The 24657-nt window shown below is 37.7% G+C and overlaps 1 protein-coding gene across 4 annotated transcripts; it reads right to left on the minus strand.

Annotated features, from left to right (window-relative positions):
- Window positions 1-996: 996 nt before the first annotated feature.
- Window positions 997-24611, minus strand: tmem71 (transmembrane protein 71). 4 transcript variants are annotated; one of them, XM_059013817.1, is made up of 11 exons: window positions 24415-24572; window positions 11646-11734; window positions 6416-6461; window positions 6047-6259; window positions 5478-5653; window positions 4777-4968; window positions 3494-3560; window positions 2910-2971; window positions 2757-2815; window positions 2195-2229; window positions 997-1608 (listed from the first exon to the last, which is right to left on the minus strand). In XM_059013817.1, the coding sequence occupies exons 2-10, from the start codon at window positions 11674-11676 to the stop codon at window positions 2206-2208; spliced, it is 870 nt and encodes a 289-aa protein (XP_058869800.1). In that variant the 5' UTR covers window positions 11677-11734; window positions 24415-24572; the 3' UTR covers window positions 997-1608; window positions 2195-2205. The 4 variants fall into 4 exon arrangements, 3 of the variants coding, with proteins under 3 accessions (XP_058869800.1, XP_058869794.1, XP_058869797.1); XM_059013811.1 differs by lacking the exon at window positions 6416-6461 and having other exon boundaries at window positions 24415-24611; XM_059013814.1 differs by lacking the exon at window positions 6416-6461 and having other exon boundaries at window positions 2757-2812; window positions 24415-24610.
- Between the last annotated feature and the right edge of the window lie 46 nt (window positions 24612-24657).

Raw genomic sequence — 24657 nt, forward strand, 5'->3', positions numbered from 1 at the left:
ATAACTCCAACTTATATCAAACTTGCAAGATCAACATGGAGCAAGGCAAGATTTACCAACCATATTAACTTCATTAAGAACTGTTTAAAAGTAAACCTCATTCCTAACGGCTTCAGAATGAATTTCCATCCAAGCGACACCCATAGAGGATATTACAGACATTTTAGCAGAAATGACCACACTATAGAAGACATCACAATTTGTGGGATGGTTCAATGCTATGGAACTAATGCTGTCAGGAAACAAAAGGAATGTGAACTTATTTTAAAACTAGGCACTTTGGAGCCATTTGGAATGAACATTCTATTCTGAGGTCATCATCATCATCATCATCATTATCATCATCATCATCATCAACATTCTGGAATTTTGTTTAAAAGACTACTTGTTTGTTTTTTATCAACTTCTTAAAGCACTGTTTTTTTGTATTGTATTGCCGATGAAGGACTTGTAGTCCGAAATGTCCTGATAATTGATTTGTAATCAATTATTCTACCTTTTTAAGTACCTGAAATATCCTTTTCTTTTTTTCTTTTTTCTTATATATATATATATATATATATATATATATATATATATATATATATATATATATATATATATATATATATATGTATCTCAACAGTCAGGATTGGGAACTGGTATTTTAGTCAAATTTGAATGTTGGAGGTGTCAAATTGTTTCCAATTATTCATAAAAACTGGAGATGAATTTCACCCATATAGTGGAGGCCCAATCACTACAATGACACCACATTTCTTTTGTATGTAATTCGATAAGTGGCTCAGCTAGTGGTTGCTGTGTAGCTTATTAAGACATTTTGAAGTCCAGAAATGTTTTAAACAGCATAAAATCAGATGTTAAACACTTAATATGTGCAAAATGTCTGACATCCTTAAGCCCCAATTCCCAAACCTATAGTCATATCAATAACAAGAAACTTTGAATAAACCTCAATTATTTTATACAGTATATAAACCAAACAAAACCAGTACATTCATAAAAGAGATTTTCTTTATTATTATTGTACGTCTATTTCATGGAATTATATTATACACTATACAAAAATAAACATGAATGCAAACCTTTGCACCGTAATTAAGGTAAGTGCTACTCAATAACTTGTTTTAGCTAAACTCAACTTATCTAAATTGCAGTTCCCACACTTGCATAGCAGTAACAGTGAAACAAAGCAAATAACAAACTCTACATATAGTACTGTACTTAGGCATCTACTGTACATGTGCTATATGTAATTTAAAGGTTCCATTTCAATTCTGGATTGTAAGTGCCAGCAGTTGTCTTTTTACTGTACCTAATGCAAAATACAAATGGACAAAATGTGCACATCATTTTAAAGTATTATTATTATTATTATTATTATTATTATTATTATTATTATTATTATATATTTTTTCTTTGTTTTTTACAAAAAAAAAAATTAAATACAAAAAATAGACCAGTTTTTTTCAGTATAAAAAACTTTTAACCAGTTATAAAATACTTTTTAGCACACTTTTTTGCAAATGTTGATTATATTCCTAAATCATCCTGTATCTACATCCAAGATATGCAAGCTTTCATTTCCTTCAACAACTCACAAAAATCCTGTAGAAGAAAGAAAAACAATACATTATTTGTGTCTGACTTGAAGATGCATAAGTCTTGAAATTGCTTATATTATATGAAACAAACATCTTTGTTAAAAAGAGACTGGTGTGACTATTAGAATAGGTAAGACAATGATAAAAGAGACAAGTTGAGTGAGTCTACTCATGGATCTGGAGATATTTATTAAGCAAGGAGTCTGACTAATTCCCCATCCACCCCAGTTCTGCATTTATTAATCTGTAGCAAACCCTGTTATAAAGTAGTGTACAGGGTCACATATCGATGGTGAATTTTGCAGACAGTGGCCAAAGACTTAATTGGAAGGTCCCATCACCAAATTTGGACATGCAAAGGACTGGAAATATGAAGAATTAACTCTGAATTCCATCCAGAAGCTAGACAAAGTCCACCTGCTCCATGCATATTTCATCTGGACCAGAAGGGTTTCAGATAAAACCTGAGCACAATCCTGAACTGTTCACCCCCTGCCCTTCAATCCTTGGCGTCTTTCAATAGAGACTGAGAAATGTACAGAATTTTGTTAAAGCCATTTGAACAAGAGATGATGGAAATAAGAACTTACTTTTGTCGTTGCTATTCATTCTTTGAAGTAATGTCCTGCAAAAATAATTTGATTTAAAGTGTTACAACTTACCAAAATATAATGCTTTTTTCTTATTGTGTTGAAACACAGTGGTATTAATACCAACTTAATAGAACCAACATGATCCAGTATGCTGACAGTTTTTTGTTTTTTTCTGGGTCAATTAATCTTAATAATGCAGGATCTAAACACTATTGTTTAAATAATTAAAATGGGAGCCTCACTGACATTTTATATTTAAAAAAATCTCTAATGAGGTGGTGATGTGAGATATAAGTTTTCTCCTAATCGTAACCTGTTTATTGATTTTTAAACAGTGTTATTATTTAGAAGATACAAGTAAGGTCTACAGAAAATTACAAACAGATATTTAAATATATTTAACCAAAATTCACACATTACAAAGTCCATTAAAGTTTGAGTGCTTCATAGCAGACACTTTCTTATTGAGAGCCCTTTTAATTCTAATTCAGTGTCCCACAAATATTACATTTCACTGTACAAAAGCTCTCCAAGGAAAAGCAACTAGCACAAGCCTCACCTCTGCTCTTGTTTTCTGGGACCGCACATAGCCCTCAAAGGCAGACTTTGTAAGGACTGCTTAAAGAAAAGGGGAATGTGGATTACATTTACAGTTCATTCTTTTTCAGCACCACTTTATTATAAACTGCTGAAAGCAATACTCAGTACTTACTGAATGATGTGAAAAGTAGCACGAAGATCAACAATGCAATCATGAGTCCCCCCAGAAGCCACCTGTTGCACAAGTTGTATTAGTAACTAATATATCCCACACCACAGATAATACATTATAGGTGCCCATACTAAATATAAGGCCACCATGACTTACAACCAGCATGCAGAGTACAATCTCATAGCAAATGCCTAGTATGAGCATTTCCCATGTTATAGCCTACTACAGCTCACTCAATCAAACTGCAGTTCCTTCAACTGGGCCACCATGACTGACATTCACAGTATGTTGAATATGTTCTTGTACACAAATGAAGCATTTAAACATAGAATCATAGATGTGCAATCCACGCATCTGAGATTCATTTAATTACAAAGTAAGTGTTTGAATCAATTTCTCAAGTTCTGTGATATGAATTATATGTAATTTCAGCAGGTGTTTTAGTGGCAGGTTTCCACCAAAAAGTATATAGGCAAAAAGGAGCTGCTAAAATTGCACAAGTATGAATTTTTGTTTTGTTTTAATGACAAAGGCTGGAATTCATGAAAAAGCATTTACATCTGAACTAAAACAAAAAAAAATACCTTGAAAATGCAGCGAAGCATAAACAAATGGACAAGATAATGAAGAGGATTTTTATAATGGCCAAATCTGAAAAAGAAAAAGATACAAAAAGTTTTTAGTTCCAGGCTTGCTTTATATTTTGTAGGTTTTATTTATTGTTGACCTTAATTTAAAATTAGACAAAATATGTATATAGGTATTTTTCTTATTTATCAGAAAAAAATCGAAAGTTTCTTCCTGTTCTTCTGCTGGAGCTATAGAATGATGTAGAATGTGTCACATATAAACACCTGCTTCTTCAAACATTAGTAGAAGCATGCATATGTGTGACAGGTGGCATGCAGTGTGCAGGAATAACACATACAAGACAGTGAAAGTTCAATAAAACAGCTCCTTTATTTGGCTGGGTTGCATGTCAACAACACTTAAATAATAAGCACGGGCATATACACAGCAATGTGTATTGTTCCGTGCTAAACCAGGGTTTCAGTCCTGAAACAATAAGACACTGATAACTAACACACAACACAGACACAGTCACTTCTCCAGATAGTGAGTGCTCTTGTGCAGGTGTAGTGAAAGACAACAGTTTGTGAAACAGTAGTGCAGTGTAGTCCGGGTTTGGTGCTGACTTGTAGCGACAGCTCCTGGTTAGTGTTTAGCTGTCTAACAATGAAATGACAAAACAGTTAGAACAACAAAACAAACAAAACACGAAACACTCACGATAATAAATGACTTTCATCTCCTATACGGGTCCTTTCAGTAACCACATCAAAGGAACAGATTACATCGTCACATCTCCTCTTATACCTTCAGTCACGCCCCCTGCGATAGCTAGTTCAATCACATCTCCAATCCATGACTGACACTTCACATACCGCATTAGGGTGATGACTTCTGGCATTGTGACTCCGCCCCCTTCCTGGGTGGCTGGCTTCCGACTGACCCTGAAATGAACTGCAAAACCATCCAGTCCAGAGCACACTATTCCCGCTACACAGCGCCACCACAGGTCGGGAGAGAGATTGTTGACTAGGATTCATTCGCTCTCTGTCACAATATGGCTTGGATTGACTTGGTAAGCTTGTGTTACTACCACGTCATTGGCTCTCAACAAAAAAAAAACTTTTGAATTTAAAGAAACTTGAAGGTATGCTTCTGATTCTGATTTCATTTTAATGTAAAGCATACTGGGAAGCAGTAGTTCTGACATGCACCCATTCCATTATTATTTGGATTCTAATCCAGTCAGATTTCAGAAAGTAACACAAACTGCAAATACTGTAGTAGCCCTACTTACCCGAATGCCTGGCAGATGTGTCATAGGAACAGCATTTCTGTGACAGGAACGGTGACTGCGGGGGGATATCCAGAAGCCCCTCTGATGACTGACTGAACTGTTCCTTTGAGTAACAGCACTCCGTAGCAAAGGTTGAGAGGTGTTCTTTGGATAACCACGGTTTGTGACTTGGAGAAGGAACTGCACTGTTATCTACAAGCACAGAAATAACTGGTCAAGGATAGATACAGCAAGAACTGTAGAAATTGGGATGACCCTTATTGGTTTTGTAAAAACCTGCGGTTGCCGGGTAGTCTCTCAAAGTACTGCTTGTAGTGGTATACCAAAGGGCAGACAATGACCTTACTCTAACTTGCTAGGCTTTTTTTTTATCAATAACTTTAAACACTCAATCATAAGACATGTAGAATAACTAATAAACACAAACTTAGAAGTACTAGAAGCTAGTTTTCACTAATCTTTTATCAATGTCGACATGCTGCACATATTCACATATTTTATTAGAAACAAAAGTGATGAAAACAATGTAAATGTTATCTGTTTTATCACTCTACATACAGTACATAAAATAAGATCACTGAGAATGCAACTTTTTTTTAAATAAACAAATAAAAGAAATCAGCCATGGAAACAAAAACAGTAAACATATTCATATGTCCCAATACTACACTGAGCACATTTGCAGTATAATTGTTCCTCACCATCATTGAAGCTGCAGTTGCTATTAAACTCAGAGTTTCCATCAATCCAAGAGGACTCAGCTATGGGGGAGTCAAGATTGCTGAACATGCTGCTGTTCAGCCAGGAATTGGAGGGTTCCGTCATGTCAAACAAGCTGACCAAGGATCTGCGCCCCCTCCTCCTGCGCCGGAAAATTCTAAAAGGAGAAAAGCAATACATAAACTTAAGTGACTAAATCTACTGACAAAAGTTCCTTTACTCGTCCCAGGTGTATTGATAGTAAAATCTTTTTGGTCTTCCCTATAATGTTTTAAAATTGTATACTTTATTTTTGTACTCCGCTTCTACTGCTACTAAAGTGTACTGGGTTCTTGGTCTTGGTCTCTGAAGCACATCTTGGTTCTAGCTTAGTTGGTGGAAGTTTGAAGGTAAATGATAGAATTACAGCTCAAATATTAGAGAAAAAATCATATCACTGTATACAGTCAGAGCATATTAAATGCAGCAGTGTGGATAACTCAGTGTTTATTGTATAGCAGATAGCATTCAGATTAGCTCAGGAAAATGCCCATGTTCAAAGGAAACTTACCTGACAAGATTCTCTTTATAAGTGACGGTGGTTTTGGATGGTGTCAGGGTAATGTTGCCCTCATCGTCGAACACTAAGCTGTCTTCAGTAAGAATATAGTATCCATTAGACAGGAGCCGAGGACTCCGACGACACATGCAAGGAGATCCTGTCAGGGGGTTCACAGAGTAACACTCATAAGAGCAGTCACCAGATAAGAGGGACATGTTTATGCTGTTGAGGAAGAAAACAAGCTCATATTAATGTTTTGAGTAAGGGTGACCTCACAATTAAAGAATGTATCCTTGTCTCAGGTGTGGTGTGGTTCTGGTAAAGTGGCACTACTCTACCAAATTCAATACAATTCAGAAATGTATGCACATTTTTTACCTGTGGCATGTTCGGTCTGCTACTTTTTTCTTGTTGACTGGTGAACCTGGAGACAGAAATGTGTATTTTTAATAATTGAACCCTTCATCCAAAAATCCTTTTGAAGTTTCTTGGTAATAGTTTCTGTTCTATTTAGGTACCATGTCACAATACAGCCTATAAAATGTACACTGCTTTGTTGTGCCGTACAAGCGATTGAGATAGGAAGAACAATCTAAATTTAAAGTGGATTGCATGTGTACATTACTTAAAGTGTAATGTTGTATTCTACTTACTTGAGTGTATATATACTTACTTGAGTGTATATGACAGAAATATCAATGACAATTTGTTAATACAACTACACCACTGTCAGGGTTTTAATGCTGTGGTAGCCTTTAAAAAGGCTGATGTGTTTTAAGCATTATAACTCCAATGCCTGTTTATACTGTGGTGGTCTTCACTTTGGTATAAACTACCAATATCTGCAATAAACTTGGACCGATGAGAGGTCTGCTGTAACGAATGCGTACAACAGAGCAGTTTCCTACTTAAAATAAGAAACATGTTAATTATGAAATATGTTTAAGTGTTTTCGCTAGGTAAAATTATGATACTATTTAATTATTTCCACATTTAGAAAAGTATATGCTCGTTTACATTCCCCTACGCGAAGTGCAACCCTCCCTGAGGGCTTCAACTTCCAAGTAACCGTGTTCCTTCCAACGTAGGACTGGTAAAATCACTACATTAAACACAGTAGCATTTATCTACAGTTTTCTTTCTACACGGCTGAAGAAGGGCTTTTGTCTGAAATGTCCTGAAATAAAATATTTTGTAATTATTTAAACCGTTTGTGTAAATACCCGGGCAGTTGGCGAAGTGCCCAGCAGCAGCGGGCAGATGCCGAATTAGCTTTGAATTTTATGTCTTTTCGGCAACTACCCACAGCGACCCGGGCTGATGGCAAAGAAACTTCCTAATTGCTTATGCCTCAAAAGTATAGAAAATGGCTATTATTCCCCACAAACTTTGCTTTTGTGACCAGGACAGTGATATTTAGAAATGTACCTATTTCCAATGAGAAAACGGGTGAATTTGTGTCTTTTCGTTCACATAAAGTCAGAAAAAAACAACATATGAATCCAAATTAACATGTATTTATACTAAAGTAATACAAAAATGACTACAAAAGATTTAGAAGTGAGTAGTTTTTCGAGATTTACGATTATACTGTAAATCGCTTTCACGAATCAGCCCCCAAATGTAGTCTCCCATCATGTTCTCGTTATACTGTCCTTGGTAGCGGCGTTCAAAGTCCAGTATATCCTGGTGGAAGCGCTCACCTTGCTCCTCCGAGTACGCTCCCATGTTCTCCTTGAATTTATCAAGATGAGCATCAAGGATATGGACTTTGAGGGACATCCTACAGCCCATTGTGCCGTAGTTCTTCACCAGAGTCTCAACCAGCTCCACATAGTTTTCGGCCTTGTGATTGCCCAGGAAGCCCCGAACCACTGCGACAAAGCTGTTCCAAGCCGCTTTCTCCTTACTAGTGAGCTTCTTGGGGAATTCATTGCACTCCAGGATCTTCTTTATCTGTGGTCCGACGAAGACACCGGCTTTGACCTTTGCCTCAGACAGCTTAGGGAAGAAGTCTTGAAGGTACTTGAAGGCTGCCGACTCCTTATCTAGAGCTCTGACAAATTGTTTCATAAGGCCCAATTTGATGTGCAGTGGTGGCATCAGCACCTTCCGGGGGTCCACCAGTGGCTCCCACTTGACGTTGTTCCTCCCCACAGAGAACTCGGTCCGCTGTGGCCAGTCCCGCCTGTGGTAGTGCGCCTTGGTGTCCCTGCTGTCCCAAAGGCAAAGATAGCAGGGAAACTTGGTAAAACCGCCTTGGAGACCCATCAGGAATGCCACCATTTTTAAGTCTCCTATGACCTCCCAGCCGTACTCATCATACTTCAAGGCGTCCAGCAAGGTCTTGATGCTGTTGTAATCCTCTTTGAGGTGCACCGAGTGAGCCAGGGGAAGAAACGGGTACTTGTTACCATTATGGAGCAGCACGGCTTTGAGGCTCCTGGATGAGCTGTCAATGAAGAGGCGCCACTCATTCTGGTTACAGGCGATTCCGATTGCCTCGAACAGACTGGTCACATTGTGGCAGAAGCAGAGCCCATCTTGACGGGTGAAGAAGCTGGAAAAAGGTTGGTGACGCTTCCTCTGATCTGCGACTTGCACACTTCCATCCAACAAGTTCCACTGCTTGAGCCTAGACGTCAAAAGCTCGGCATTGGACTTGGTGAGACCAAGATCTCTAATCAAGTCGTTGAGGTCTTTTTGGTTGGGGTAGTATGGGTTTCTCTCCCCAGCTCCACCTCTGAAATTGTCATCTGGATCTACAACGTCTTCCTCGCTCTCTGACTTGCTGCTCTCTTCTAAAGACGGCTGCTCTCTCTCCGGAGGAGTGGGTATGGGGAGCTCATGGCAGTGTGGCACTGGGGCGATGGATGAAGGAAGGTCCGGATACGTGATAGCAGGTGCATTCTTGCCAGTCCGACGTTTGGAAGGGTCCACCATGCAGAAGTAGCAGTTGCTTGAGTGGTCAGTGGGTTCCCGCCAAATTCTTGGGATAGCGAACTTCATGGCTCTCTTTTCTCCTCTGTACCATCCTACAAAAATACATTTATTTCACCCAGCACTGAATCTATCTGGAATGTTCTGGAAAATAGGTAAATTTCAAAATATCACTGTCCTGGTCACAAAAGCAAAGTTTGTGGGGAATAATAGCCATTTTCTATACTTTTGAGGCATAAGCAATTAGGAAATAACACTTACTACCCAGGAACCAAAAAATAAATAAAAAATGTTACACGGTGTTATCAGTCGATATTAATCGATATGCAATTTTAATATAAACTGTGAACTCTTACTTTTCACTATTTTCTAAATTTCTAAGTTTGGGAACATGTCTGCAACACATTTGTCGAACTTTTCACAAAATGCAAAAGGGACGTTCTGCTTGACAATCAACATAGAAAACTTGGCCTTTCTCTGCATGTAACCTTCTCCATCTGTGTTTCCTTTAGCAAAGAATGATGTCATTGAAGTGCTAGTTTTCTGAGCGTCACTGGCTTGTCACTGGCTTGTCAATCATTCCTGCTCCTGTGCTTCATGTTAAAATCAAGTCTGCATAGCTTACAGAAAGCATGGCCTTTTTCCAATATTGCTTGGAGCTATGAAAGGGACAGTTGTGTTCCAACAGGCTTGAAATGTACATGAATACTTCTGTTTTTTAGCTGGACGAGTAGGACATCACATGCAAAGCCATTGTATGTGGGTAACGTCTACCAGCTCCCGACCTGCACCCACCTCGCACACTGAATTGATGCCTGCCACAGGTTTCCTCTGGGTCCTAAAGCTTGACGAATACAGACGGGAATTGCGCTGCGGTAACCGTGATTTTAGAACCTGAAATGTTAGTGAGGCAAATTACTTTTGCAAAAGTTTAAGTTTAGCATATGGGAGAAAATATGTCCCAGGAGCTGTCAGGGAGAAGGGTCCAAAATAAGGGCGACTCTCAGTAATGTTTCAGCTGGTGAAGGCACAAAAAGCTGCGCTCAGCACTAGCATTGACATTGACATCGGGATAGTAAGGTAGGTTCTTATATGATATGTTCAGCGCCTCGTTTTTATGTAGGATGCAGAGTAGGCTAGAACCACAACTAAACATTGTGTGCTATAAAAGCACCTTTTTTCTGCTGAGTAAATATTTCTTTTAAAAGTGTTGAGGGGCAGCTCCGGCACCCGTGGATAAGTCAGACTCAGGCAGACAGGTAACTGGCATTTCTTTACTGAACTCGTTCTCAAGGAGTCCAAATCAAAACAACAATAGAAATTTGTTTGAAGTTGTTATAAAACACACACTGGTTACCTGAATTTCAGCAGCACACCACTGGATTGGAATGTAAGCAAATACACATTCTAAACTAGTCCCAGTAAGCATGTGTGGAAGGGTGGTGGGCAATTCACTGACACAAGGAGACGGTACTTTATTTGTAACGTCGCTCAGGCGCACTGATTTATTTTGTACAGTAGATGGCGCTGTTGTCCGTGGACTGGATACTGACAACAGTAACCAGAACCACGGCGTTTACCAATACAGGTACAGGCACAACAAGTGCTCGTAAATAATAATGAAAACCAAAGGCGAAAGAAAAAGGGAAAATAATACACATTAATTTCACTACAAACAAAAGTGCTGCTTACGCAGTGCCCCCACTGCCGCTAAGCCGGTCAGAACGAGCCTCCGTCCTACGCTCAGTTACCCTATACACTGGGATGGCCGGAGTTCCCCGTACAACTAAGCACGGCAATTGTATATGGAGGAGCAGGGGAGCGGAGCCGGGTAATTGCTGGATTGGAGCGTGCTCTTTCACAGCACTGAAATGAACTGAGCACGGTTTTATTTTTCTTAAATAATGTTCAGCCATGGAGTTTTTGCAAAGAAGTTTAACAAAAAAAACTTTTATATTCAATGTGATTGGCATTGCACTTTATAATTCATTATGGAGGGGAAAATATACATTCTCCCGATTGTGGAGCTGCATTTGTGCCATATAAAAATGTAAGAAACATCATCAGTGTGTCCATCTGTCAGCAGTTATTATATAGCCTATATTGTTCTTATACAGTTCTACGGTCATGCCCCAATACAGCGTTGTGAACACGTTTATATTCTCTGTACTCCTAAGGATAGTTCATACACTACAGGGTGGTCCGTTAGCCAAGCTGAGACTCACTTATATGTGTTTGTGGGTTGCTTTGAGCCCCTTATGAGATATTCAGATACAAACAAGCCCAGTATAAAGGTAATTTGATACGAATCATATGCAGTTTGAAATAGGTGAGCACACCACACAACATCGTAGGGTCCTGTTAAAAACCTGTTCACTGCAAGATGAGATTTCCTAACTTTTAACTTTATTTTCAATTTACACATTTTGTCAGTGCCAATCAATAATAATGAGAAAGTGTCTTTGAATTGAATGAGATAACTTCTTTGAGCACTTTATGTAGGCTTTTTCCTATGCTGATCATAGCTGGGGATTTTTACTTGGGTCAAGCTATGAGATTATAATAAGAAAGGTCAAATAGTATTCCTTTCTGAATGTACACTGCTCAGTCAATAGGTTTCCCTTTAAACAGTAGTGTACTATATTAGTGACACAGATGCAAAACATACTTGTGGCTGCTCTTGAAAATAGTGGCAACATCCCTGAAGATCACAATTTCTTGGAAAATCTCACAGCCTTTGACAGTTTCAGTCTCTGTCTGTAAAAAGAAAAAGAAAGGTCAGGGATGAATCAGTTGAAGTCAAAGAATTACAACATAAAGACAGAACTGCAGTACAAAACAAATACAATAGAAGAATAATGAGAAAATACCATATTCAGTGTAACAAACTTAATATGATACAGTAGTGACCCCAAGTAATATAATTCAAGGTCTCGTACTGCACGGTATCTGTAAGGTATACAGCATATGCCATTTTAAATTCAACCCTGTTGAAAAAAAATAGGAGGAGTGGCAAACACCATTGCAGCAGCAACGGTCATTCAAAATGATCTAGACAGTATTCAGAACTGGGCAGACACATGGCAAATGACATTTAAGAGAAAAGTGTAAGGTTCTGCACTCAGGCAATACAAATGTGCATTAGAAATACCATATGGGAGATAGTGAAATTGAAGAAGGAATCTATGAAAAAGACCTAGGCGGTTATGTTGACTCAGAAACGTCTTCATCTAGACAATGTGGGGAAGCTATACAAAAGGCCAACAAGATGCTCGGACATATAGTAAAAAGTGTTGAATTTAAATCAAGGGAAGTAATGTTTAAACTTTACAATGCATTAGTAAGACCTCATCTAGAATATTGTGTTCAGTTCTGGTCACCTCGTTACAAAAAGGATATTGCTGCTCTAGAAAGAGTGCAAAGAAGAGCAACCAGAATTATCCCGGGTTTAAAAGGCATGTCGTATGCAGACAGGCTAAAAGAATTGAATCTATTCAGTCTGGAACAAAGAAGACTACGCGGTGATCTGATTCAAACATTCAAAATCCTAAAAGGTATAGACAGTGTCGACCCAGGGGACTTTTTCGACCTGAAAAAAGAAACAACAAATGGAGATTAGATAAAGGGGCATTCAGAACAGAAAATAGGAGGCACTTTTTTACATATAGAATTGTGAGAGTTTGGAACCAACTCCCCAGTAATGTTGTTGAAGCTGACACCCTGGGATCCTTCAAGAAGCTGCTTGATGAGATTCTGGGTCATTTTAAACCAAACGAGCAAGATGGGCCGAATGGCCTCCTCTCGTTTGTAAACTTTCTTATGTTCTTATGTTATATGCTTCCAGTATTTTTTCATGTTTTGTCCAGTACCAATCAGTTTGACAATGGCAGAATACCAGATATACAAGTAAAATTCTATACAAATTCGAATGTAATCTTGACTAAGGGATTCCCGGTTACTAAACAGCACATCATTTATGCAAGATTGAATGTCTCTACATTTCCGTTTTCTTTCTCTAAAAGAATGTTCTGTTAAACATACAAAATAGCATGATTCTAAATTGTAATTTGTTGTTATTTTACTGTTCATCGGATCCTCTTTGTTTATTTTTACCACCTGGCTTTAATAAGCGCAGTGATTTAAGATTTGTCCATGTTAACATTTGAAGTTTATTACCCAAATTTGATCTGTGATCACGATATGCTATTGCGACTGAAAACTTGGTTGAAGAAATCTATCCCTGATTGTGAATTGCAAGTACAAAATTACAAGCTTTTTTCGAGCGGATAGGGCATCCAAAGGAGGGGGAGTAGCAAAATATGTTGAGCTTAAATTAGTAGACTTTTGCTAAGGGTTATGGAATCAGTGGATTGCACTTGCCACATGACACTTGTTGATAGTAGGTTGTACAGGAAAATTCACGATATCACAAATTTCATGGAAATCGTGTATTTGACTGCCTACAGTGAAAAATATGGATTTTATGTTCCTTACAGTATTTTACATTACTCTTCACTTCCCTGTTCATGTCATACTTTTATCAAGTAGAAGCAGCGCTACAGTAGCTGTACACGGTCCTGCTCAGTGCCATGCATTTGGTTACTACGGCAACGGAGTCAAAGAAATACCGGCTTCATGATTGATGAATTCCTCATACTGTACAATGACATTTCTACATACTACTAAAAATATACAGTGTGTATAAAGAAAAACACAAAAGCTTTAATTTTGTCATTTCAGGTTTGCAGTTAACGTTTCTCCTGTGTTTAATATTTTGGGATTAGAGGCAGCAAAATAGTCTATGGGAATTACATGGTCATTTTAATTAATGTGTCAACATACAGTGCCTATAGAAGTCTACACCCCCTTTCAAAATGTTCACCTTTTGTTGCCTTATAGCCTTGAATTAAAATGCATTGAAGTAGTTTTTTTTTTCATTTATCTACACATCCGACCCCACAATTTCCAAGTGAAAAAAATATTCTAGAAATTTGTAGAAAATTAATTAAAAATAAAAACTGAAATAGCTTGGTTGGATAAGTGTTCACCCCCCTTGTAACAGCAATCCTAAATTAGCTCAGGTGTAACCAATCGCCTTCACACACCAAATTAAGTGGCCTCCACCTGTGTTCAATTATAGTGATTGACATGATTTCAGGATAAATTCAGCAGTTCCTGTAGGTTTCCTCTGCTGGGTAGAGCATTTCAAAGCAAAGACTCAACCATGAGCACCAAGGCGCTTTCAAAAGAACTCCGGGACAACATTGTTGAAAGACACAGATCATGGGATGGGTATAAAAAAATATCAAAGGCCTTGAAAATCCCTTGGAGCACGGTCAAGACGATTATTAAGAAGTGGAAGGTGTATGGTACCACCAAGACCCTGCCTAGATCAGACCGTCCCTCCAAACTGGATGACCAAGCAAGAAGGAGACTGATCAGAGAGGCTACCAAGAGGCCAATGGCAACTTTGCAAGAGCTACAGGCTTTTATGGCCAAGACTGGTCAAAGTGTGCATGTGACAACAATATCCCAAGCACTCCACAAATCTGGCCTGTATGGTAGGGTGGCAAGAAGGAAGCCATTACTCAAGAAAGCCCACCTTGAATCCCGTTTGAAGTATGCAAAAAAACACTCAGGAGATTCTGTAGCCATGTGGCAAAATATTTGTGGTCTGACGAAACTAAAATTGAACTTTTTGGCCTAAATGCAAAGCGTTATGTTTGGCGCAAACCCAACACAAGGCATCACCCAAAGAACACCATCCCTACTGTGAAGCATGGTGGTGGCAGCATCATGTTATGGGGATGTTTCTCATCGGCAGGAACTGGGGCACTTGTCAGGATAGAAGGGAAAATGAATGGAGCAAAGTACAGAGAAATCCTTGAGGAAAACCTACTGCCCTCTGCAAGGAAGCTGACCTTTCAGCATGACAATGACCCAAAGCACACAGCCAAAGCTACACTGGAGTGGCTAAGGAACAAAAAGGTGAATGTCCTTGAGTGGCCCAGTCAGAGCTCCGACCTAAATCCAATCGAAAATGTGTGGCATGACTTGAAGATTGCTGTCCATCAACGCTCCCCAAGGAACTTAACAGAGCTTGAACTTTTTGTAAAGAAGAATGGTCAAATATTGCCAAATCTAGGTGTGCAAAGTTGGTAGAGACCTATCTCAACAGACTCACAGCTGTAATTGCTGCCAAAGGTGCTTCCACCAAGTATTAACTCAGGGGGGTGGAGACTTATCCAATTATGATCTTTCAGTTTTGTATTTTTAATATATAACTTTTTTCCCCTTAACAGTGTGGAGTATGGTGTGTAGATAAGTGGGAAAAAATCCTAATTTAAATGCATGAAACTCTGAGGCACTGACACAACAAAATGTGAAAAAAGTTCAAGGGGGTGTAGACTTTCTATAGGCTGTATATTAAGGGATTCCTTGTAATTAGAGTATTTGAAGCTGTCCGAAATGCCAGAGTTCTCTTTTTATATGTAAGAAATAAAGAAAATGGTGTATTTTACACTAAGTGTTGTGCTTTCTTACCAGTTTTATATTAATTTTATAGTCGGTGGCAACGACCTTTGAATAGACTGGAACTGAAAATATTTTAACAGCAAGCATTCCACCATGCTATAGCATTATTAATTGTGTATTAGCCTCTTATGCACTTTGCACTTGCAAAAAAAGAAATTTGGCAGCCATTTAACATGTAATGGACATAAGATCCAAAGTATCGCGATAGTATCGAATATATGAATATCTTCATAAATCTGAAGAGGAGGCCAGACACCACCTAAATGATGATGTCCATTGAGCTCTCAATATCAGACCACTGGGCCAACTTTTTATCTCCTTCAGCTCACAAACCCAAGGCAAATCTATTTCCACAGATAATTTCAAACTGGACCACACCCTGCAGCGAGTTTTGTTGTTGTCAAAAAGAAACCAGCTCCAGGATCTATCAAAGCTAATATCTGTCCCAATACAGGACACCTGCGACGCTGCTACCTGGGCCTCCTTCGTGACCTTTATTAAGCATTATAACTTGGATGTGTCTTACTCTCAGCCTACTTTTGCTCACTCTGTGTTATCTGTGGCTTCCTCTACTAACATGTAATCTACCACCCTCTGTCTTACATCCTTTCACATGGTTCACTTTGTGTGTGGAATTGATCATCTGATAAAAAAACTATATTACAGGTACTCTTCAAATTCTTATGTACTGTATGCAGAAAAAATTTGGAGATAAATTTGTACAGTAATACTGTTTTTAGCAGTTTTATATTGTAGGTTGGAGTCCTATTACTCATTTATGTGGGCCAAGGTTACATTATAGTCTAATACTGGGGTACTGTAGCTTGCTATGGATTGAATCATTGACATAGAATGACATAAAAAAAATGTTCACAAAATATTTTCATATTATTGCAGCATCGCAATATAGGCCTACTGTGCACAACACTTAAATGACAGTATTACAGTATTTTAACAATGCCTTTATAGTCAAAAGTGAGTCAAATAACTTTCACTACTGTCCAACTGAATTACAGCATGAGACTTCTATGTTTCCATGCTTGAGTTCATATTTGGAGCAGCTGTGCATTGCTGGGGCCGGCACAGCTTAGGCCGTTAAAGCTCTCCCCTGATTGTTTCCTTTCAAAAACAGTCAGCCAAGCCAGTCATACCCAGACAGAATGAGGTCATACTTCCTGTTAACACACTACTGTCCCATAGCTCCACCAAACCCATTATAGACTATGTAACTACCAATAATAAAATAATCTATGTATTACTACAGGTTAATAGCAAATCACCAATGACTGATATACACACAGAACATTTGAAAGGGCTACTGGCACTTAAGCTACCTTTGCTTTAAGTTACTTCCCAGAGAAAGCATATTATGTTCATGAAGGAAGTTAAAAACAAAAGAAAATCAGAGATAAAATCTATAATCTATATTGTGAGCAAATATCTTTTTGTAAAAATCTTACCATAAGCACCTCCTAGTATCAGGGTTGTGCAGGGACAAAATGATAGAAAAATCTACTTCTCCTCCTTAAAAATCTACATGCCCCCTAACCGTCACATAAAACACACACAAAAAAGTAGAATATGGATTTTGGTTTTATTTAACAGTGAACACAATCAATCAATTAGTGATTAACAGGGGCGGATCTAGCCTTGTAGCTTGACGGGGTCACTAAATTCTTCAAGGTACACAAAAGGTTCCCTGTGAGCTGACCTCACCTTAACAAATGTATAACATACTTTAAGGAAATGTTCCTTTCACTGCAGTTTGGAACACATTTGCTAGTAAATTTAAGTAACATACTAAGAGTACAACTATAATACGCCATACTTGGGAGTTATTTAAATATAAAAATAGCTTTTGTCTGTTTTTTTTTTACTCTTTCTCTATAAGCTGAATCCAACTCCTGATGTACAGGTGTTTTAGTTTGTTGCATTACAGATACAAAATTATTGCCAACTATTACTGCTGCTTTGTGGAATTCTGATTTTTCTTGACGTTCTTTCAGTTTTGTAACTGCTGAACCCCAGATTTTTAAAGGACTTGTGTATAACCTGTTTCTCTGCATTTTGTACTGTTTTCTACCAAAATGCACACAATATTTAAATTCTGCAAAGACAAAATATGTTTTTTCTTTTGTTTACTTCTATGAAATACTTCTGTACACATGTTTGGGATGCTCTGGATCGACGTGTACGACAGCGTGTTCCAGTTCCCGCCAAAATCCAGCAACTTCGCACAGCCATTGAAGAGGAGTGGGACAGCATTCCACAGACCACAATCAACAGACTGATCAACTCTATGCGAAGGAGATGTGTCACGCTGCGTGAGGCAAATAGTGGTCACACCAGATACTGACTGGTTTTCTGATCCACGCCCCTACCTTTTTTTTAAGGTATCTGTGACCAACAGATGCATATCTGTATTCCCAGTCATGTGAAATCCATAGATTAGGGCCTAATGAATTTATTTCAATTGACTGATTTCCTTATATGAACTGTAACTCAGTAAAATCTTTGAAATTGTTGCATGTTGCGTTTATATTTTTGTTCAGTGTATATAACATTTTCAGAGCAGAAACACTGTATTTACAGTGAAAATTAAACTTTTTTCTTATTTTTTTTCAAAAAGAGCACATATACATAAACATGAAAAACTGTAATAAAATAAACTTTACGCAATAAACTTCTGTGTAAACAGTGTGTGCCAGTGGTCGCAGCGCTGGCTGAAGGCTGAGGGGCATTTGCTAGCCGGCTTTCGTGTCTCTTATAAAAATGTTTATTCCGTAGCTCCAGGGCTAGCTGCAAAATGAAGTCCCTCCGAGTGATTGTGTTGCCGGTGCACTCCTTGTACAAAACCAAAGCGTTGATGGCTGCCAGGTCCAAAACATTATAAAAAACACACACAGGCCACCTGCGAGTACCACCTTTGACAGAATACAGCCGAGCCATTTAATCCAGTATATCCACACCGTACTTCGTTGAATTGTAAAATGCAACAGTCTCTGGCTTTCATTTAGCATCAGTCCCGATGGTCACTGATTTGTGCAGAGCTTAGAATAAGCACATTTATTATTTTTTTACACCTGTAAGTAGCATAGCTATATCACACTGTATTGTGTATATTTTGTGACAACTGCTAATAAAATATTAATAATAATAATAATAATAATAATAATAATAATAATAATAATAATAATAATAATAATAATAATAATAATAATAACTTTGTAGAATGACTTTCATTAGTGTTTCAGCACTCGACAGGAGTATATAACACGTTCTTTCGCAATGACTTTGATTTTATTACGAAGCCCAGACTAATTGTCGGCTATATTGTATTGATTTCAATATGCCGCATAAACTGCGGGTCTGGCGGTTGAATTTTTACTATTCTACAGCTGAAACACCGTATGGGTATTTAATTCAAATATTTAGTAACACTTAAGAACGGACGTGCACGAGATATTCACATTACGCGGAGATATTTAAATTTGAATTGAAAAATCCGTTCAAAAAGCGACTATAGCGGTGCTAGTGTTAATCACTTCAATGTGTAATTACTCATTAGCCATTAGTTCATGTTTTATTATTCTTTAGGCCACTTTAAGTAGAGCCCTTATTTGGTTATATGTACACCATGCTTTAGGACAGGCGGCAAGTCAGTTTTTGTTTAATTCACAGTGTATTATTCCAGGCCGAGTCATAAGAACATTGGATAATTGTATTGCAGTAATTGTATTGAGTGGCAGTTGAAATACTGTAGGTTGCTATGACCTTGCCTGTTTCAAATTTAGCAGCTGATACAAGTGCTCTTTTATGCAGCAGTCTAATTAATACAGCTGCCACTTGGCTTGCTTCAGCTAACTTCAGTTCACATCACATGACCAAAAACATGTTTGTTTTCAAAAAGTACAAGAGGATGTTGTAGCCAAATGATGTGTCAAAAGCAAGACCTAAATGTGGTTTCCTCAGGAAGCAGGCTACTGTTTCTATCACTTAAATACTTATACATCATAATCGTTTGGGATTAAATAACCACAAATTCAAAAATCTTGGTACTGCAAATATAAAAGGACTGACATAACGGAAAAATAATTAATGACATATAAATTAAAGATGTGTAGTTCTACCCCAAAATCCTGTACTGAAATAATGGCTCTAGAGAGGTGTTAGGTATCACAGTATTTCAATACAGGACTGGTTTAGCCACACATCTCAGAATATTGTTTAGAGCAGTACAGTTTTCATATACAGTAATTTGAAGAATGATATACGTAGTACAGTGGTGGGACCAGAGTAAAGGCAGATATGTAAAAAGGCAGATAAATGAATCCTGTTTTAAATATCATTATACACAGCTATAACAATTACTATATTCACAGTTATTGTTTTGAGATTCAGCTTTTATTAGGGAGCTCCCCTAAATCATTGGTTTAGAAAGATACAGGGTATTAATGCTTGTGACAGAGTAGCCGTCTGCCATGTGGGTGTGTGCATTCACTGCTGAGTGACAGAACGAGACAGAGGTTGAAGTTGATACGCCCCGCAGGCGAACAGGATTTATTTACATATCAACACACTGAACAGCTCACGTGACACTACCAGCAATGGCAGCGCACAGAGTACATACAACACAGTGTATGAAAACTTTGGTAGGATCTACAATCTCTGAACTAATCTTATCTGTTCAATAATAAACTAACGTTGCTGATGAGATTGATCATAGCAGATAAATAAATTATATTTAAAATGTATTTTTATATTAATACTTATACTGTAATGTAATTAACCTCTCTGTTTTATTTATGTTTTTTATGTTTGCGTAAGTATTCCATGTTACTGGATATCATTATAATTTATGATTAAATACAGTGAAACCTAAATAAACTGGTCACCAAATGAATTGAACTAGCCTACAGAACACTAATATAAAGACCCTAAACTAAATCAGAAAAAAAGCACTGCACAAAGTCAAATGACAGCTTATTAATAATACAATAAAAGTAACCCTTCCTACAATACATTCTACAATATTTGACTGTGTTCTGTCATGATTGGTTATAAATACAACATTTAAGCTTTACAGTGCTTTGCATAAGTATTCAACCCCTTTGGACTTTTCCACATTTTGCAGTGTTACAACCTGGAATTAAAATGGATTTAATTGGGATTTTTACCATTTGATTTACACAACATACTTAACACTTTGAAGGTGCAAAATATTTTTTATTGTGACACAAAAGTTAATTAAACAAAAAAAAGACATTTGTTGGTTGCATAAGTATTCACCCCCCTGAGTCAATACTTGGTAGAAGCGCCTTTGGCAGCAATTACAGCTGTGAGTCTTTTTGGGTAAGTCTCTACCAGCTTTGCACATCTGGATCCTGCAATTTTTGCCCATTCTTCTTGGCAAAATTGCTCCAGCTCTGTCAAGTTGGATGGGGAGCGCTGGTGAACAGCAATTTTCAAGTCTTGCCACAGATTCTCAATCGGATTGAGGTCTGGGCTTTGACTGGGTCATTCTGAGACATTCAGGTTCTTGTTTTTAAACCACTCCAGTGTAGCTTTGGCTGTGTGTTTAGGGTCATTGTCCTGCTGGAAGGTGAACCTCCGCCCCAGTCCCAGGTCTCTTCCAGACTGAAACAGGTTTTCCTCTAGAATTTCCCTGCATTTGGCTCCATCTATCTTGCCCTCAGTCCTGACCAGTTTCCCAGTCCCTGCCGATGAAAAGCATCCCCATAACATGATGCTGCCACCACCATGCTTCACCGTGGGGATGGTATTCTCAGGGTGATGAGCAGTGTTGGCTTTGCGCCACACATAGCGTTTTGCGCGAAGGCCAAAAAGTTCAGTTTTGGTCTCATCAGACCAGAGAACCTTTTTCCACATGTTTGCTGTGTCTCCCACATGCCTTTTGGCAAAATTCAAACAGGATTTGATATGGGTTTTTTTCAGCAATGGCTTTCTTCTCGCCACTCTTCCATAAAGCCCAGCTTTGTGGAGCGTCTGGGTTATAGTTGTCCCATGGACGATTTCTCCCATCTCAGCTGTGGATCTCTCCAGCTCCTTCAGAGTTACCATTGGCCCCTTGGTTGCTGCTCTGACTAATGCCCTCCTTACCTGGTCACTGAGTTTTGGTGGACGGCCTTCTCTAGGCAGAGTCGTGGTTGTGCCATATTCTTTACATTTTTTAATAATGGATTTAACGGTGCTCTGGGGGATGTTCAAAGTTTGGGATATTTTTTTATAACTCAACCCTGATTGGTGCTTCTCCAGAACTTTATCCCGGACTTGTTTTGATAGCTCCTTGGTCTTCATGATACTGTTTGTGTAGATATTCTCTCTAACAAACTCTGGGGCCTTCCAGAAACAGGTGTATTTAATCTGAGATCATGTGACACTAATTGAACACAGGTGGACTCCATTCAACTAATTATGTGACTTCTGAAGGAAATTGGTTGCACCAGAGCTTATTTAGGGGTGTCACAGCAAAGGGGGTGAATGCTTATGCAATCAAGACTTTTCAGTTTTTTATTTGTAAATAATTTTGAAAAATATATGTAGATTTTTTCCCCACTTCGACATTATGGACTATTTTGTGTAGATCAGTGATAAAAAATCCTAATTCAATCAATTTTAATTCCAGGTTGTAACACTACAAAATGTGGAAAAGTCCAAGGGGGGTGAATACTTATGCAAGGCACTGTAGCTGTATTTGTAATGAAACAACCGAAAATAATCAGGCTACATTTCCAAACTTCACCCTTTGCATTGGAATTAGAAAATTCTATTGAGCCCTCTAATCGGGTGCACTAAAAAAAAAATGTAAACACCTGTATGAAGAAACACCAGCCTTCAGTATGTGTACAGTATGTTGTTATAGTGTCCATCAAATTAAACAGCAAGGCAAACCCACTTGTATTGTAGGTGTCAGATATTGGGCCAAAATAGAGGTTTGACTTAAAAATCCTGGGAGAGAGCAAAAGAAAACAAAGTCCACAGAACATTTATTTTTTTATTTTTTCTGATGCGCTTCATATCGGTGCAAAACTAGGTACAGTCAAAGGCATTGCGAGGTGGCTTTGGTGTTGAAAGACCACCCCAATATTATGAATGTCCAAGTTTTCAAAAAGTTGTTGTTGTTGTTGTTATTATTAGGGGATATTTGTCTGACAAAGAACCAATTTATAATAAATGTGTCATTTTGTACATTTCAATCCTCTTATGGATTCTGTAGCAACAGACGGAAACCATTAAATCGAGGCTCTGTTATCGCTTTTATTTTGTCTTCATTTATCTTTTGTAGGAAAAGGTAAAATAAAATGTGAAGACATTGAGAAAGAAGTTGGAATGTTTGACATAGAATTCTAAACTAAAAGTTTATTTTAATATCACTTAATATTTTTTTCTCTTTCTGAAGAACAAAGTTAAATCTATTTTTTGCACCAACAAACGTATATGGTAGAACACCATTAGAACCAATATTGGGCTACATTCTTTTACTTTTATTATTATTATTATTATTGTTATTGTTATTGTTATTGTTATTGTTATTGTTATTGTTGTTTTGTTCTGTTTGAAATGTCTGTCCTTGACTCCAGTGTTCTGTACAATACTTTTCACTGATGGGCACTGACTCCACCACACCACAGGAACTGGCCAACTTCCCCCCCCCCCCCCCCCCCCAAGTGGAATATTGTACATAGCTAGAATTACTACTACTCTAGTTTAGCACCCGTGTGTATAGGTGCTGTTCTTAAAATATATTGAGACTGAAATGATATTCTACCAGTCTAAAAGAACATAATTTAGATCTTGTATTTAACATCATGTAATCAAATAAACTATAAAATGATATCACACATCTACTGAAAGCCATAACAGTAGTACAGTATTTTATGTTAAGATTACAAACCCTCTTCACTAAAGCCAGTTTCGCTACAGTTTCGCTGAAGGGGAATCCCCATGTAGCGTCCATCTGGTAGTTCACTACAATATGGAAAACTACAAAGTGTTTTGCAATTCAATATGTTAATGTAACGTTATTCAACAGGTTTCATTTGACGTTTTGAAGCAAAATTAGTTTATTCTACAGGGTGATGCAAAACTTGGCAGTAGTAGTCTACTCAAAGCGAAAAAAAGCATCAACAAAAACAAAAACTTTTACGTTCAAACACACCATATATTTTAAACCGATCTAATGTTTAGTGTTCATTATATTACACTTAATTGATAATTAATTTGAGTAGTCTATTAACAAAATATGTTATCAATTGATCTAACTCGAGCAATATCAATTAGTCTTTAATTGATTAAGAAGCCAAGAGTAGTGCATTCAGACCGTACATTACAGGAACAGTTGGGTATGATGCAAGATGCTGATAGGAAAAGCAACAGAAACTGAATGACTTCTGCAGCACAGGCAGGAACAACTGTACTACCAGCTGATTTTCGTTTAAGTGCAAAGAATAAAAAAGTCTCTCTCACTCTCTCCAGAATAACGGAATGTATATTATTTGCATTATCTGAATATATTATCTGAACATCGCTTAGTGGTTTAACACAATATTAATTATAAAAATGCTAAAATTTCATTGTGTGAATAAGTGCGTTATATTTTTAGATTAAAATGCATGGTATGCAGTGAACCTTGCAAAATACAGGAACTCGTGAACAGAACAATAATAGATTGTTTCTTATTCCTGATTGTTTACCATCTAACATACTTTAAACCATGTGGGTGCTGCTTGTATTTTTATAAAGTTATTAATAATGAAATACGGTCTACTTGCACCTCGTCATAGCAATACAATTGGTTATTATTCATATATTGCGAAGTTTCTGAAAGTATAGTGCACGCAATCAGTTCTTCTACAGCACACATTTAAGAAAGGTGTACTTACTTCTTGAGACGTTCCTTTCAAGTCAACTCTTTGCGTTCTCTTATAGTTACTGTTATTATGCACGATAACCACCATAAACAACCTCTTCTGTTTGCGATGGTATTTGTGCATTAGGTAACTTGCTCAATCGTCGGACCGTTGATGTCATGTTTTACAATCTGTTGTTTACTGTCCCTGGCTGGGAGCCGCACGCCCTACCAATTGCAAATCTGCGGGGTCCTAATGCCGAAGATTTACATTTTA

This window comes from Acipenser ruthenus, chromosome 3 (genome assembly GCF_902713425.1).
Source record: "Acipenser ruthenus chromosome 3, fAciRut3.2 maternal haplotype, whole genome shotgun sequence".
Classification (NCBI taxonomy): Eukaryota; Metazoa; Chordata; class Actinopteri; order Acipenseriformes; family Acipenseridae; genus Acipenser; species Acipenser ruthenus.

What these genes read in the sequence shown, in the direction of transcription:
- tmem71 (XM_059013811.1), bottom strand. Translation starts at nt 24,525, where the DNA reads ATGCACAAATACCATCGCAAACAGAAGAGGTTGTTTATGGTGGTTATC. An exon ending in TATAAAGAGAATCTTGTCAG is followed by an intron (nt 5,654 to 6,046) that starts GTAAGTTTCCTT and finishes TTCTCCTTTTAG; the next exon opens with AATTTTCCGGCGCAGGAGGA. An exon ending in CCCAGAAAACAAGAGCAGAG is followed by an intron (nt 2,230 to 2,756) that starts GTGAGGCTTGTG and finishes TTATTTTTGCAG; the next exon opens with GACATTACTTCAAAGAATGA.